The sequence below is a fragment of the Copidosoma floridanum genome, unplaced genomic scaffold, assembly GCF_036245765.1.
Source record: "Copidosoma floridanum isolate Cflo_tuat_1 unplaced genomic scaffold, Cflo_Japanese_pri ptg000014l, whole genome shotgun sequence".
Taxonomy (NCBI): Eukaryota; Metazoa; Arthropoda; class Insecta; order Hymenoptera; family Encyrtidae; genus Copidosoma; species Copidosoma floridanum.
Window position 1 is genome coordinate 5821753 of NW_028321891.1, and position 15647 is coordinate 5837399.

General features: G+C 33.0%; 4 protein-coding genes across 8 annotated transcripts; 2 read left to right on the plus strand and 2 right to left on the minus strand.

Annotated features, from left to right (window-relative positions):
• Positions 1–496: 496 nt before the first annotated feature.
• On the minus strand, positions 497–1869 carry Tim10 (translocase of inner membrane 10). Of its 4 annotated transcripts, none has more exons than XM_014355353.2 (2): positions 1823–1869; positions 497–1273 (listed from the first exon to the last, which is right to left on the minus strand). In XM_014355353.2, exon 2 carries the CDS (start codon positions 1037–1039, stop codon positions 752–754), a length of 288 nt encoding a protein of 95 aa, XP_014210839.1. In that variant the 5' UTR covers positions 1040–1273; positions 1823–1869; the 3' UTR covers positions 497–751. The 4 variants fall into 4 exon arrangements, with proteins under 4 accessions (XP_014210839.1, XP_014210838.1, XP_014210837.1 ...); XM_014355352.2 differs by lacking the exon at positions 1823–1869 and adding an exon at positions 1694–1816; XM_014355351.2 differs by lacking the exon at positions 1823–1869 and adding an exon at positions 1690–1816.
• A 104-nt stretch (positions 1870–1973) lies between these two features.
• Positions 1974–3282, plus strand: LOC106641062 (zinc finger CCHC-type and RNA-binding motif-containing protein 1). Its single transcript, XM_014355287.2, has 4 exons — positions 1974–2238; positions 2326–2437; positions 2497–2799; positions 3142–3282. The coding sequence occupies exons 1-4, from the start codon at positions 2120–2122 to the stop codon at positions 3280–3282; spliced, it is 675 nt and encodes a 224-aa protein (XP_014210773.2). The 5' UTR covers positions 1974–2119.
• Positions 3047–7158, minus strand: mus304 (mutagen-sensitive 304). The gene is made up of 14 exons (XM_089592005.1): positions 7122–7158; positions 6602–7022; positions 6248–6524; positions 5931–6166; positions 5639–5852; positions 5388–5552; positions 5163–5308; positions 4693–5100; positions 4533–4621; positions 4338–4474; positions 4206–4253; positions 3581–4126; positions 3319–3497; positions 3047–3214 (listed from the first exon to the last, which is right to left on the minus strand). Exons 2-13 carry the CDS (start codon positions 6773–6775, stop codon positions 3343–3345), a joined length of 2595 nt encoding a protein of 864 aa, XP_089448131.1. The 5' UTR covers positions 6776–7022; positions 7122–7158; the 3' UTR covers positions 3047–3214; positions 3319–3342.
• Positions 7159–7577: 419 nt separating this feature from the next.
• LOC106641086 (protein mahjong) lies at positions 7578–15561 on the plus strand. 2 transcript variants are annotated; one of them, XM_089591948.1, is made up of 16 exons: positions 7578–7794; positions 8623–8893; positions 8968–9651; positions 9724–9881; positions 9963–10431; positions 10689–11065; positions 11152–11509; positions 11566–11865; positions 12168–12356; positions 12434–12654; positions 12746–13021; positions 13095–13284; positions 13524–13817; positions 13896–14295; positions 14364–14573; positions 14775–15561. In XM_089591948.1, the coding sequence occupies exons 2-16, from the start codon at positions 8636–8638 to the stop codon at positions 14954–14956; spliced, it is 4566 nt and encodes a 1521-aa protein (XP_089448074.1). In that variant the 5' UTR covers positions 7578–7794; positions 8623–8635; the 3' UTR covers positions 14957–15561. The 2 variants fall into 2 exon arrangements, with proteins under 2 accessions (XP_089448074.1, XP_089448075.1); XM_089591949.1 differs by having other exon boundaries at positions 9745–9881.
• Positions 15562–15647: the final 86 nt, after the last annotated feature.

Here is a 15647-nt window from a genome sequence, read left to right on the forward strand (position 1 = left end):
GTAGTTTAAATATGAATTTTCAACCTTTCATAGGAAAAAATTATTTTAACTATTTCATTTAATTAAGTTAGATTCAAATAAATAAATTCACTTCATGGCGTATATGTAACTTGCCTCGTTTGATAAATTTAAAGTCCGCTATTGATATTAACCGTATCGATCTCGGCATACTAGAAAATTGCAGCTCCACCTCACGATCATAATTTAATCATCAGACAACAAAACTTTCGATGACTTCCTCGATCGAGACCTTGACACGCTGTTCTAAAGATCTAAAGTAGATATTATAACGGTAGGTATAATAATGTGTGCCATTCATGGTTTAACGTAGCCAGTAGTAATAACAAAACTATACACTGGCATTAGAACAGGGCCTTTTAAAAATGAGGTCGCTTTTAATTACTAGTTGGTATAGATTTGTATGATAGAATATAACATTTTCAACAAAATGAAAGTCTGTTTGGGATTTCAGGAATAAAATTGTGTGGAATTGGCTTGTACTTTTTAATTAACAATATTTTGGTAAAGTAAAAAGATTACATTTGGTCTAACAAAACTCTGTTCTCAACTGTGTGATAATGTTCATACATCAATTATTCATGTGTTTCAATTATTCTAACATGAGATTTTTACATTAGAAGAATTAAAAGAGAAAGTTAAATGCACATGAAATGTAGTTCCACAAGTTAAAAAAATTGAAACACATGTCGCCACTAAAACACTTGTCTTAACCACCAGGTGTTTTTTACATTTATCCTGGCTTGACACCAGGTTGCACACCACCAGCAAGATTTTGATCTTGCATCGATATCTGAGTTAACTTTTTGCCAATTCTTTCATGAACATCGAGATATTTTGCAACGCACCTGTCAATACAAACTGCTTCACCTTTACCCAATTCTGGTTCTGAATAGCTGGGAGCAATGCACTTTCTGTGACAAGCTGATGTCATCCGATTGTACATATCTGACATCATTTCAATCTCCAAATTTTGAACCATCTTCAACTTTTCTTCGTCTAACGGTGGTAGTTGGGCCATTTTGTTGATCGCTACCTTCTTTTTTTCAAATTTCAAAAAAGTTGCATTCAGCTCGCGAAATCAATTTACTTAATTTAATTTCGGAATTGCTGTGGCACTGTTCTGACTGTTTTACTAGGATCATCAGCTGCGGTGGCAATACGTTGTCTGGCTTTCATTGCCTCATATCTGTGAGAGTCTACGTATTGTTTTGATAGATAAAAAGAGTATAACCCAATGGTTACCGCAAATGTCCTGAAAACAATTTATTTAGTTCAAACAAACAAGTCGATGTTCAGATACAAGTTGCTATTTGAATTTACTCTGAATGCTATTCCATTTTGTACCACATCCCACACATAACTTAGAATTAGACTATATTTACGTATAATAAGAAGTTACATAAATAAGATAAGGCTCTACATTAGTCAGACAATTTATGATGAATGAATGAAAAGACCCCCACTTCCAAAAACTGCCATAAAATAAAATTAAATTAAAAAAAATACAATATTCTTAAGTACGAAACAGTATTATGATATCATATACAGTAAACATAAATAAAAGAATTTAAAAAATTGATTACTTCCTGACGACTACAGGTTATAAAATCTGATCTCACAACACGAAAATCACGAAATTCTTAGGTACTATTCGACTAAAGCACGCACCTACCATCCGATTGCAATTTTCGTGAATGTTTGCATAGTAGGTCAGTCTTTGTTGTACTTAATATTACTCTATGTAATATGATATTAATTTTGTAGAAAATTTTTTTTCATGCAATTACGAGATGAAACTCACGTGTGTTGTGTTGTTGAGTATCGCCGATATATCGACTGCCGAGAGTTACGAGATGTTCGATTAAAATCGAAACAATCAATCTTTTTTTTGTAGTCTGCTAAAAGCAGCTGATGGGTTTGTTTTGATTGCGCAGTTCGAGGTTGAAAAACAAAATAACCCGAAAAGTTTACACTATTGCGAATAATACATATAGTTAAACAATTATTTCAATTCTTATATGATTATATTTTTTAAAACTAAAAACTTGGATTCAAGAATCAATTGTGTTTTTTAACCTAATGAACTGATTTATTAAAAATGAGCGAAACAAGGAAGCTTGCCCCAAGCAGATCAACTGTTTACATTAGTAATTTGCCATTTTCTTTAACAAATAATGACATTTACAAGTTGTTAAAAAATTACGGCAAAATCGTGAAGTAAGTATTTACCAAATTAATTGTTTAGGAATTAAGTTTTCTATTTAACAGCAGCATAACAAAACAATTGTTTTTTATTTTGTCAAGAGTTACTGTGGTGAAAGATAAAAGTACGAGAAAAAGTAAAGGAGTAGCTTTTGTTTTGTTCTTGTCAACCGAAGAAGCTCAAAATTGTGTTAAAGAACTCAATACTAGAAAGGTACGTACACACTTAGATTTTTAAATATTTGCACAGTAAACAATTTTCATGGTTTACAGATAGGCGGACGCACAATCAAAAGTTCAATTGCAGTTGACAACGGTAGAAGCGCAGAATTTATTCGACGCAAGGATTATCCAGACAAATCTAAGTGTTATGAGTGTGGTGAGGAAGGACACTTGTCATATGAGTGCACAAAAAATACTCTTGGTCGTAGAACTCCACCACCAAAAAAAGTCAGAATTAGGAATAAGCGAAAACATGAAATCGATGGCGATGATGAAATAAACGACTCAAATTGTAGCAATGTTGAAAATTCAGATGACGAAATAGACACGTTGAGTTCTGCTATTATGGAAGAGGTGAGTGTTATCATAGCACGTTATTATCAATTTTTCTATCCATTCAATGAGTAAAAACTAATTGCAAGTATAATATGCATTTGTCAAATTAAAAAAATTACATATGAACTATTTTTTTTGTATTGCATAAGAATAAATCATAGCTTAAAGTTCTTTAATTAATTTGAATTACATAGAAGAAGAGATATAATATTATCAAATGCAATGTACAATACTGTTTTATTAAAATAAAAACTTTTATCACATTTTATCTACAAAAACAGACTTTAATAAACATAGAGAAAATTTTTTAACTGCAATCTGTTAACAATATCTTAAATTTAAATGTCTGACATTTTTTAGCAAGAAAAAAGGGAGTACGAAATATCCAGGTGTGAGAGTCTGGGTGTACAGTACACGTCTCACGATCAGCAGACTGTAAAAAAGAATAAACGGTTTAAAAAGAGCTCATACTTTAGCGATGAAGAGGAACTTAGTGATTGATAATAAAATTATAGTTTTATAAATATACTGACTTACTTAATTTATTTTTACGTGACTTAATTACTCCTCATACAATTTAATTAAATCTGCATTTGAGGGTGTAAAATCGATCCACCGTTCAGATTCAAGACCAATCATGTTTAATCCTTGAATTCTGGATTCCTCTTTATTTTTTTCCAAAACAAACGTTTTTTTAACAATGTCTAATGCAACTTCTAAAAAACAAAAAAAAAAGAAAAAAGAATGAGTTATAATTGAATACTGTAATTACCATTGTATCATTCATATTTGAACTTGCCATCACTCTTCTTTAATTCAAGATCACTTCTAAAGTTAAGATTATCTAGAAACATATGAAACGCATCTTCAATGTACGTTAGTCTAATCATAAAATCTAAATCTCGTTTAGCCAGAAAACTTAACAATCGAATTCCAAATGCAATGGCAGAATATTGCAAAGTTTTGAGCGCATCCCAAAAATTTACATTGCTGTTTTGTTCATAACGCTTCCAATCCTCGTACAGCTTTTCTTTTGACGACGTTTTATTATTTTTCTTGTCAGTCTCCAGCTTCGGTTTTTGCGATGAGATATTGGTCTCAGTGTATTTGTTTTTCAATTCAACTACGTTGATTTTGGAACACTCACATAAATTTATCACAACAAATTTGAGCAAGTTGAGGCAACAATTACAAGAGTTCATAGTCTTTTCTAACCAAGGGATTGAATCATTCAAAAGAGATATCAAACTGAATGAAGCCAAATCTCTTGTAATATTCACCAACGTGATTGGATCTAATTTAAAGTGCTCTAATTGGGCAATAAAAATTTCTATGGGACATGCATCTTTAACAAAGTTAAAATCATGAAATGTCAATATAGTATTTAATGTAGTTGATCCTCGAAATATTTATCAAGATATTACCTGTTGTAAAATTAAGTGAACCTTTCCAGTTACTGATTCCAGATTTTCCTACAAAAATCAAAGAATTCAGGGATATAATTACCATCACGTGGAAAATTTTTTACGCATTATTAAAAAATAAAATAGAAGTACCTGGAGAAATACATAATTTTTCAACAAACTCGGAATGTTCTGAAAACTCTCTCAGAGTTTTTGATATTGTTGGAAAACAAGTAAGCAGAGGTCTGCTATAAACAATTGCTTTAAAAATAGAGCATACTTTGTTTAATCTGAAAAAATAGGACGTTATAAAATTAAAATTTTTATTTTTATAATAAAGTAACTTACGCAAATTGAGGAAATCCAACTGTGGCCTGCACATTAACAATTAAAGTCATCAAAGCATTAATAAGACCAGCAAACTGATGTGATCTCCTCTAAAAGCATACAAATTAATTCATTAAAAACTCATAATTTCCTCAGTGCAATTTTCAACAATGAAACTTACAATTTTTCCAATAATTGTAACAAATTCAAGAACCAAATCTAAGAACTCAAAGTCAAAACCCTTTCTATCCCAGGCATCATAACTGACCATCTGCTTAGCATATAATTTGTAAAATGGATCTTGATCAGTTCTCAGCTTCACATTACCAGCCACATAATCGGCTAAGTAATCTGAGACTAAGGCCACATGCGCTAGAACACCGACAGCTCGTCTTGTCTCGATTCCGCGCTCAAGATCGTACCAAGGTTGCGCCTCGTGAAACGACTTGGTATGCAATACCGGCATCTCGTAGAACTCCGACAAATAAAGTTCATTCATGTCGCGTAGGTCATCGTTCTTTAAAACTAGTGAGATGTTTTTCAATACTATAGTCGAATTCAGCAGTAATTCGCGCATTGTTGCGACCAACTGTTTAACATGTAAATTAATAAATCAAATAATAACGAGAGCTTCATAAATTTAAGTCTTACTTTGTTGATTGTGGGAATAACGTGAGAACAATTGATTTCCTCTCTTGTTTTGTTAATAAGCTGCGCGAGATCTGGCATAAAAAATTCTGTAGATAAAGTCTTGCCATAAACGACTGTAGTTTTTGGATTAAACAATTCTGGATTTTCTAAATAATAAAATTATAAAGGTCACAGTCATTCTGCTTCATGATAGTAGAGGTAACAAATGCTATTCTGATTCATTACCAAAAATTCGGAAAGTTTCTTCATCTTGAAAGATGGCCACTTTTTTTTTACCTATTTTTTCTTCAATTTTAGAACCCACTTTTTCTTCAATTTTTATGTCTACCACAGATTTTTCTGTCTCACATGGCTCAAAAGCATATTGAGGTATTGTCTTTAGAGGATACACTGCACGAAATATAATTAATGTTGTTAATTCAATTCATAAAATATTCATAATTTAAAAAATGAAGAAATATAAAGAATTAACTTACAAATTAAACTACTTCTTAAAAGTTCAATTGAAGATGATTGGTCTGCTTGTACGCCGTTTTCTTTGGTTTTAACTTTTTTGGGTGACCAACCAATAGAAGTATTAGCCCTATCTTTGTTGGCAGCTTTAATTATATTCACTTGAGGTTGAGCAAATTTTACAGAACCAGTCTCTAGCATTTTACACTTCTCAGATACTTTATTAAATTGAAAATTCTGCAAGAAAAAGTTTACAGTTAACATTATCTTATTAAAATTGACACATGGTTATTAAATTAATAATAAGTTATGTACCTGAATTTCTAACTGAGATTCTAATGAAGTTTTTTCCTTGGTTAGAGCATTTATCTTTAATCTCAAAACTTCCATCTGCTCTTCACTCGCTCTTGCCTGTTCTATTTTTGCCTTTTCAGCACGAGCTTGAATTTGATTGAGTTGCTGCCTCAAAAATTCTGTTTCACCTTCTTTAGTCAAAAAATCTTCCAACATTTTTTTCTTTTCCTCTTTCCAATTTTCAACCTGCTCATCATCTTTTTTTTTTTTTTTCTTAGCTCATTCTCTTAATTTTTTGGATATTACAATGTTAAAATAATTAAAAACTTCATATTTACCTGAGACCAACACAACGTTACCACTAGTAGACTCGGGTCTGGTTCTGAATGTAGAGTTATGAGAATTGCTCTTGACATTTCTCTCAAACTCATCAAACCTCAATGCTTGTGTACTTACAACAATTTCTTTTTTGGAATCTGAAGACGCCAGCATTTGAGATGGTGCAGCTACATTTCCGTTTCTTTTTTCCGAAAAAAAACTCAGAGATGAACCGTTAAAAGATCTTCTGACAGATGAACTTGGTCCTGCTACAGGTGGAGGTAGTATAAAAACTTCCTACAAAATACAGCAGCCAGTATATGTTTCAAATGCCCACAAAATTGAAAAAAATAAATAAAATCAATGAGTTAAACCTCCTGTGTTGCTTGCGATGCAATGAAGTCCATTTCTTCAATATCTTTCTCTTCAAAATCGTCCCCCCAAGGATCATTCTCAACGCGTGTGGTTGAAGTTGGTGAGTTTTCATTTTGCTTGAATCTCTTTTTAGAGGATGAATTATCTTTGTGATTTAAGTTCCTCTTAAACATCTTTTACAACGAATCTTTTGAATTCAAGCAGAAATCAAGGAGCCAGCAGGCTCCAGTTTTGTAGGGCATTAAATTCAAACGATGGCAACTTCTCCGCATCACACGATTTGTTCTACTGATTTTCATGTTATTCACATTGCATATGACTTATATTATGTTTTCTATTACTCAAATAATCGTGCCATTTATTTAATAGAATAGATGGAGATTGAAAATGGCATGAATGACTAGCGGCAATTTTTTTACACTTGAGGATGCAAATCATTTACCAAAACAAAAAAAGAAAATTAAATATGAAAAAAAACACATAACAAACAAATAAATCAATAAATAAGTAAACAATAACTTGTCGAAAATACGATTTTCTGCTGCTGCTCTTTCTTGATATGTCCGAAATCCGAAATGGCGCGAGAGCGAGCGAGCGCATATATATATGTCGATGTACTAACCAAACCTCTCTTTTCTCTCTTGCAATAGCGGGAAATTAAAAAATTAAATTACAATTAAAGATTATAGATTAGCTTACAAACTATAGTTTGTTGTGTCTTATAAGAATGATTCCTTTATATGCAGTACTTAAATATTATCATGAATCTCATTATTTAATCTCATCATTATCATATGTAGCACACCCACGAGAGTCGTGCTCAGTGACCTCAGTTGTCACTGTCAGTGTGCTCACTCGCGCTCGCGCGCAAAAAAGAAGAAAGAGAGTAAAAGAGTTCTCTCTTCTCTCTCCTCTACTTATCCTCTTTCCCGTATAAGTATACTGTATACTTATTTCGCTTCCACCGCGAGCCGCTGTACACGTTCAACGTCATTAAAGTATTTGGCAGGTGCACTTTCTTAACTATTTTATAACTTAACTTAAGTTTAGTATGGGTACTTACACACGTAACAATTGAGAATCACCCGGCAGCTGGTAAAAAACGAGACTTAACTAGTGCCTCAAGGTGGGTGAACTAATAAGGAGGGAGTGATACTTACTTTTCCTTTTTCGGTTCTACGACCTCTGTAAGGTATGTTATGATTCAATTTTTTTTTCTATTAAAAAAAATTAGAAAGTGTATCATGTATACTTTATTGCTAAAAGTGCACGCCATACGTAGTAATTCAGAATGATAAAACGAAAAAACTTTTTGCGTAAAATGTTTTTCGCGTTGGCTAAAAGTACGATCGTTTTCCATAACTTTGTATCATTTTGTTTACAAGAAAACAGTTCTAACCTAAAATCAAATATTCATCAACATATTAAAAAGGTTCATGAATTAGTGTGATTTCCTTAAGATCCAAAAAGTCCAGCCGCGTGTAACTTGAAATTGTCCTTAGGTAAGCTAAGATGCCCAATACTTGGACGGATTTTTCGAAACTAATTTTAACGCTCATATTACCTAATTTCCTTAGTGCCCAAGTTTGAAACTAGATGAATTTCTTGTTCAAGTTGTCACACACTAGCTGATTCGGTAATTTGCAAGTATTAAGGTCAAGTCACCGTCCTAATAAATCTTTGACAGCTTGACAAGTTCTGAAAGCTAAGTACTCTCACGTGGTATTTTATCTTGAAAAAACGTTAATAAAAAATTTTCGATAACAGAACAAGCTACTCAGTAAAAAGCGTAACTGGAATTGCTTCAACATTTAGTTTCTCCTATTTTTCAAGCAATTTTTTGTTAGTAAATCTTGAAAAATTTGGAATCTAAAAGTACTTTTCAATAAACATAGGTACTTTCTAATTTATTGTGTAGAATCAGTTACCTTATATATGTAAAATTAATTACTTAGATCCTAGCTTTTGTTTAGCTTTTATTATATATTATTAAAGTAAAATGTTTGTTAACTTGGTTTAGATTTTTTTTTACAATGGCTACTCCTGAATCATTGGCTGAGATGACTGATGCATCACAAATTCTAAAACAATGGGAGAAAGACCAGACCTCACCTACTTACGATCCAGTACCAATACTGCATCGCTTGGCTGAAATAATTGAACTAGAAATGGAAAATTATTACAAAATAAATTCTGATCCATTTGATGATAGAAATTTACTGAATTCAGATCAAGATTGCATTAGCCACACTATTAAAGTTTTGTTCAAGAAAAGCAGCTTTATGAATAAGGTTTGGCTTTTTTTCAAACTAAATTCACACTGTTACTTTAATTTCGTTGTTTGATCATTGGTTGTTTTTTTCAGTTATTCTTTCATTACTTGAGAGATAATTATTGGCTACAACTTGGTATAACTAACAGGCATGTTGAAGACGTAAATATAGCAGCTTGTAGATTAATGTTAAACATCTTTCCAAGACTTGATCCCATATCGGTATTTTATCCTACAACAGAGATTTTAATTAACCAACTTTTTTCTTGGGCAGAAGAGAGTTGTGAGCCGTTACAGAGTTATGCTACAGGCTTGTTGGCTTCTGCTATGAAAGTGCAAGATCTTGCTTCAAATTTTCGTGAAAAAAATGGAAAAATGGTGCCTCTAATGCTCAAGAGATTGCAAAAGCTTCAAAAAGAAGCAGCAAAGGAAAGACTGGCAAATGCATGCCAGAATTTTTCTTACTCAGGTCTTAATAACAGATCAAACAGTGACTTGCCAGATACAGAAAAAAAGATGTATCTTAAAAAAAGAAAACTAAGAGATAAAAAGCGGCAAAATGGATCATTAACAAAGAAATTTCAGGAATTGAATTATTCTTCATCCAACAGTGAGTCAGAAGATGAAAATACTTTTGAAAATTCGTTGTTACCGTCCAAAAAGTCGAAATATGAGCGTGAACAAGATAAACCAGGTGGAAACGGTATCTTACTCTCAGAACCAACATTTTCTCGTACCACGATATCTATGCCAAAAAAAAATGCCAAAGTATCTCTGGTGACTATTGTATTTCTTGGTTACAATCTTTTTTTAATTTTAATCCTAAACTGATAGAATTTTATTTGATAGAATGCCATTCTATCAAAACAGAATAATAAAGAAGCCAAAGGTAACTCAACTGGGCTTGAGGAACACTCAAAACCATGTTTGGCTGAAACGCATACTAACGTTCCCAATATACAGATCTACCCACCAACGTTAGCAACGAAACAAATATTTATAGTGCGGTAAGGCTGTTATATTTCCATACAACTATTTTTTTATTTTTTTTTTAAACAACTTAAATTACAAAATATGAATGTTTGCAGATACTTAACGCCAATGGGCTTCACTCAAGAATTCCTGAATCACGTAGTGGAGCATAATGTTTTGGAGCTTCTTTTCGATTATATAAATATTAGTAAAACGGACAGTCAACTAGTATGTGATGCTCTAAAGTATCTTGCCTCTCTGCTCAGCCATAAGAAATTTCTCATGGAGTTCATCAGTATCGGCGGGCTGCAACGACTGCTCGATGTTCCAAAGTCGAGTGTAGCAGCATCAGGTGTTTGTATTTGTCTTTTATGCCTTGCTCATTATGAGGATGCTATGGAAAAAGCCTGCGTCTTGCCGAAAAATGTTATTACGGATCTCGTAACATATACACTCTGGCTAATGGAAGAAGGTTACGTTTCGGGAAGATGCTATGCTATTATGTTCTTTAGTCTTTCGTTTGCATTTAGAGTTATATTAGATGAGTTTGATGCGCAAGATGGTTTAAAGAAATTTATTAATATGGTAAGTTTTTATCCTAACAAAATAGTCTTTCTTCCATTACATTACTTGTGCAAGTTCTAAAATTTTGGTACATTTTTCACTTCAGTAAGAAGCCTGAAAAATAACAAATTATAACAATTTTAGGCGGTAATTGAATCCATGACCCCCTTGAGTCTCTCAGGCTGGAATGCTAGAAAATAATGCCCTTGATTGTTTTGACCTATGTCATTGGCTTATGCATTTTTGACGCAATCTCATTGTTTTATATTTTTTTTAAGATGTCAAGACTGTCACTTTTGAACATTGACAATCAGCTGTTTTTCACTGAAGAAGAAGAATTAGCTGCTCGACAAATTTTCCGAGTCGTAACCATAGCTTTAAAAAAATACATGGAGGCTCATCTGTACTGGAAAGTTGAACGACTCCAGAGGATAGAAAATGCAAGAAATGAGCACGAGTTCTTCCAACTGTCTCTTCCTTCGTACAAAGCGTGCAAATTAAATTTTGAAGAAGTACAAGAAAAAATCGAAATGTTGCAAAAAATGATGAACATTAGCTCGTCGTGGCCACCTGTGGAGCAGCTTCACAGTTTGGGCGGCACTCATTGTATGTTTAAGATTTTAGGCCTTCTCCGTGAATGGAGTGCTGCTGGACGGTCAGTACCTTGAAATTTTATTATATCGTCACTTGTCACTTAAAATACTAACGTCAATATTCAGTCATGTTTATCTTTTTTTACAGCCTAACGAACTTGACTGGAGAAACGGTACATGCCTGTCTGGACGTTATAGGAATATGTTCAGTAGTACCCAAAGTAATGCTATTGCTGTGTGAACACGTTGGAATGCCGGGTACAACAATATCAAACGCTGTTAATCTACTCGCTGCAGCTGAGTGCGAAATCATCCAGGATCCAGATGTGCAGCGCGCGGCGTTGTATACATTGATAAATTGCGTATGTGCACCAACGAGTATCACAGAGAATAATCCAGCTAGGTACTCTGCCACAGACTCAGCCAAAAATCAGACTAGTTGGCAGAGCAAAGCAGAAATCATGCAGCAGATATGGGAATGCGTCCAATCTAACAACGGCATTATGGTTAGTTACCATTTTAATTCGGTGCACGGATTTCAGTATAATTAATTATTTTTCAGATTTTGTTACAACTTATGAAAATAAGGGTGCCGATCACTGACGCAGACAGCATCCGGGCTCTGGCTTGTCGAGCTTTAGCTGGCCTCGCCAGGAGTGAGAAAGTCAAACAAATCATTAGTAAATTACCAATGTTTACTGAGGGGCAAATACATGCTCTAATAAAGGATCCGATACTTCAGGAAAAGAGGCAAGAGCATGTGATGTTTCAAAAGTATGCCCTAAAATTAATTGAGTGCGTGTCTGGAAAGACTAAGCCAATTTTTACGAAACACGAAGTTTCCTCAGCTAGTATACATAAGGTAAGTTCAAATTAGGATTTTTTTTTTTTTATAAATATATGCGCCTTACTCCAAATCCTCTGTATGCTTTTGTAATTGGGCTTCTAGCCCGTTAATCAAATAAATAAATAATTGAAACATACCTTAATTAAAATTTAAATGGCAAAGTTAAAAGTTAATGTGTCGAGTTTGCTGAGGTTTTATCGATTCAAACTTGCCTCGCGATGCTTCTGCGCTTATTGATAAATTATAGACCTAATTTGTATGTATGAAAGCTTGCGCGTTGAAATTGAATGTTATTAAAGAATATTTCAATTTTTCAGGCCAATGTAGTTGCGCAAACTAAAATACAGTATAATAAACAGCAGTTATTCCAGCTTATTCAGCAACATTTGTTATCAGAAGGTTTAACTGAAACTGCGGCAACTTTGCAAACAGAGGCAAACTTGGATACTTCAACAACAGTACTAAAATCATCAACTCATAATTTGAAAAAATCAATATCTACCAGCGTTAGTGTTTAAACCAGTTTTCTTATTGTAAAATTATTCGTGTTTTAAAATTAAATAATTCGTATAAAATCCAATAGCCAAGTTCAGGGTTCTCTCCAGTGGCTTCCACTAATCTGTATAAAACAAAGTGTAGATTAAAAGATGCTACACTAACAGGTGCAAATACAACTCCGACAACTTCGTTTCGATGTGTTGTGCATACTAGTGCAGTTGCTTGTGTTAATAAGCATTCTGACAGTTTAAGACTTGATGATTCTTTGAATCAAAGTTTATTTTCAAATAATCTGACGAGTCCAGAGTAGGATACTTTTTTTAAACTACTGTTTTTTTTTTTTTTTTTTTTTTTTTTGTGACCACTTGTTCAAATTATACTACGAACTTCATTTCAGAAAAATGTCAGACGAGCAGCAGCAGCAGCAGCAGCTTTTGACGAATCAAACTAGTATTAATGTTGATACGAGTCCGAGTAAAAGTCAACAAGCATCATGTAGATCTCAGATGAAACAGGTTTCTCGAGATTCCATAATAGGAGCCCCTGTAGTAGGAATTCCTCCTGTAAATAGTAATGCAATTACGCTTGATTCCATTGTTACGGGATATTTAACGAATCAACATGCGCTATGTAAAAATCCTATGGCTACATGTCCGCAATTTAATTTATTTGAGTGAGTATTGGTAGATGAGCATTTAAATCGCTTATTGACTTTTCATACTTTATTGGCTAATTTACTTCTGTAGACATCATCGATGTCCTGATCCGTATAAAAAGAACACAGCACCGATTAATATTACAATGAGATTGTCGAGGAGACCATTCGGATTCGATAGTAGGCGATTAGACAAAAGGTTTATTTACAGTCGATTTTGTCCAGTCAGGAGCTTCCGTCCTTTAAGTGCTGATACCGATTTCTCATGTTGTACCTTTTCCGTAAGTATTTTTTTATAAAATTATTGTATGCCGATATCCTGGTTACTATCAGTAATAATTTGCATGTATTTTTATTTGCTGACTTACACAAGTATAGTTCTTTTAACATGGGACACCCGTAAATTTTTTTATACTCGACAAAAAATTTTCCAATGTATGGAATTTCAAGTATTCTAGGCATTCTTCAATAATAAACATTAAAGTTTGATGATTTAAAATCTTTTTCCTAAACTCTACAGCCTTGCCAACGATATCTGTTTCTTGGAACAAACGGTGGTGGAGTGCATATGTTTAATACCGTAACAGGTGTGTCCGAAAAAACTCACAACTGTCACAAATCTTACTTATCAAATATCTCGTGTAACGACCGAGGTGATCTGCTCCTGACTTCTTCAGCTTGGGAAGCACCATTGTCTGCTTTGTGGGCTCTTGAATCGGGTTTTAAAGTCAAATTACAAATGGGAAAAGAAAGTTATGCAGAATTCAGTAAACAGCAAGATAAGATTATAGCTACAGCAAACTTAGAAGCAGTTGTATGTTTTTTTTTAAACGTTTTAGTTTTGTCTTATCATACTGTCTGAAAATTTGTCATTTATTAACGATTCTTTTAGATTTACGACATCAATACCGGTACAAAAGTCAGTACTTTTTCGTCTCGGATATCAAATCGATACGATAATAACAAAGCGACTTTCAGTATGAATGATGAGCTACTCCTAAGTGATGGTATCCTCTGGGATGTGAGTTCAGGAAAAGAAATTCACAAGTTTGACAAGTTGAATAAAACATTAAGTGGGGTTTTTCATCCTAATGGTACAGAGATAATATCCAACAGTGAAGTTTGGGATTTGAGAACCTTTAACTTGTTAAAAACAGTGCCAGAGTTGGATCAAATGAACGTTATTTTTTCTCAACATAACAACATCATGTACGCTTTCTCTGTCGATAGGGTAAACGAATTCGAGACTACGTCCTTTAAAACCTTTGAAGCGTTTGATTATAGTAGTATCAGTAAGTTTTTTAAAACTTTATATCTTTCAAACAAAAGTAAACATTTAATCAATAAGTTTTTTTTTCAGCTACGATCAATACAAATCGATGTATCCACGATTTGGCTTGTAATAAATATAACACTCAAATTGCTCTAGCAGAGAACTACGGTGATTTTAACTTTATGCAAAAATCGTATGTTCGGTTGTACGATGTTGGAAAAAGTAAAGATGATGAAAGTGAGATTGTAAAAGATGAGAGCCAAAGAGGTGATGTAAATACCAGTTCAGATTATTACGGTAATTTACTTTTTTAATATTATACTTCAATAGGTTACTTTTTCTTTTTGTTTCAAACTGTCATGTCAGCAAGTTATTTCAGACACATTGAGTTTAATAAAGCTATCAAATACATTTGCTATCTTAATTGTTTGTAACGAAGTGATTCTTAGCTTTGTTTTTGGTCCATTAAGTAAATATACTTAAATGATTTATTGACAGATGATGACGACGACGATGATGATGAAGATGATGATGACGACAGTGTTGTGAGTGAAGAACCCAATGAGGATGATAATGATGGAAACAGCGACGCCAACTTGTCTGCCTCAGAATTACGTTTCCCTGGATCTTCATCAGACGAATTTGACAGTTATAGTGATGTGGATTTCTTTTTGTTTTAAAAGTGCTTCAAATTAAATAATTTACTGGGCATGTGTACATAAGCACTGTGTTTTGTGTGTGAATCTAATCATTACTAGATTTATAATTTACGCTGATAACATAAACCAGAGTCATCTTTCATATGATTGCAAAGTAGCTCAAGTGTGACTTGAGTAAAAACTTTGTTTATCATTTAGTTGTACAAGAAAAAAAGTTAGGAGAAATGTCTTTTTTTACTTAATATTGTTATCCCCAAATAAATGGGAAAACATTTTTTGTGTAGCTGATTAAAAGAAAAATCAAAGCTGCATCAACATAATATTGCGTAGACTTTTGTTTAAAAAAATGTATACTAAGATATAAACTATTTTCATAATTTAGACTTTCTTGTTGATAATGATTGTACAGCGTTCCGAAAAAAGCATGTGTGATTAAAAAGTTAACGAAACAGTTATTGTCATAAAACGAATTGGTGAATCATAAAAGTATGAAATTACCATTACAACTTTGTTAATTAAGCAGTGAACATGATTAAAGTCAACCATTTATCATCAAAGCTGTGACCGTTTTTTGTTTTTGTTTAATATTTAATATACAACAGATGAGTACTTAATTCTATAACTGCAAAAAGACAAAAGATCAAAATTGAGTACTTAAATGTAAATTTTTTACAATAAAATAACTTTCAAAAAAACGTGTATGTATTTTATG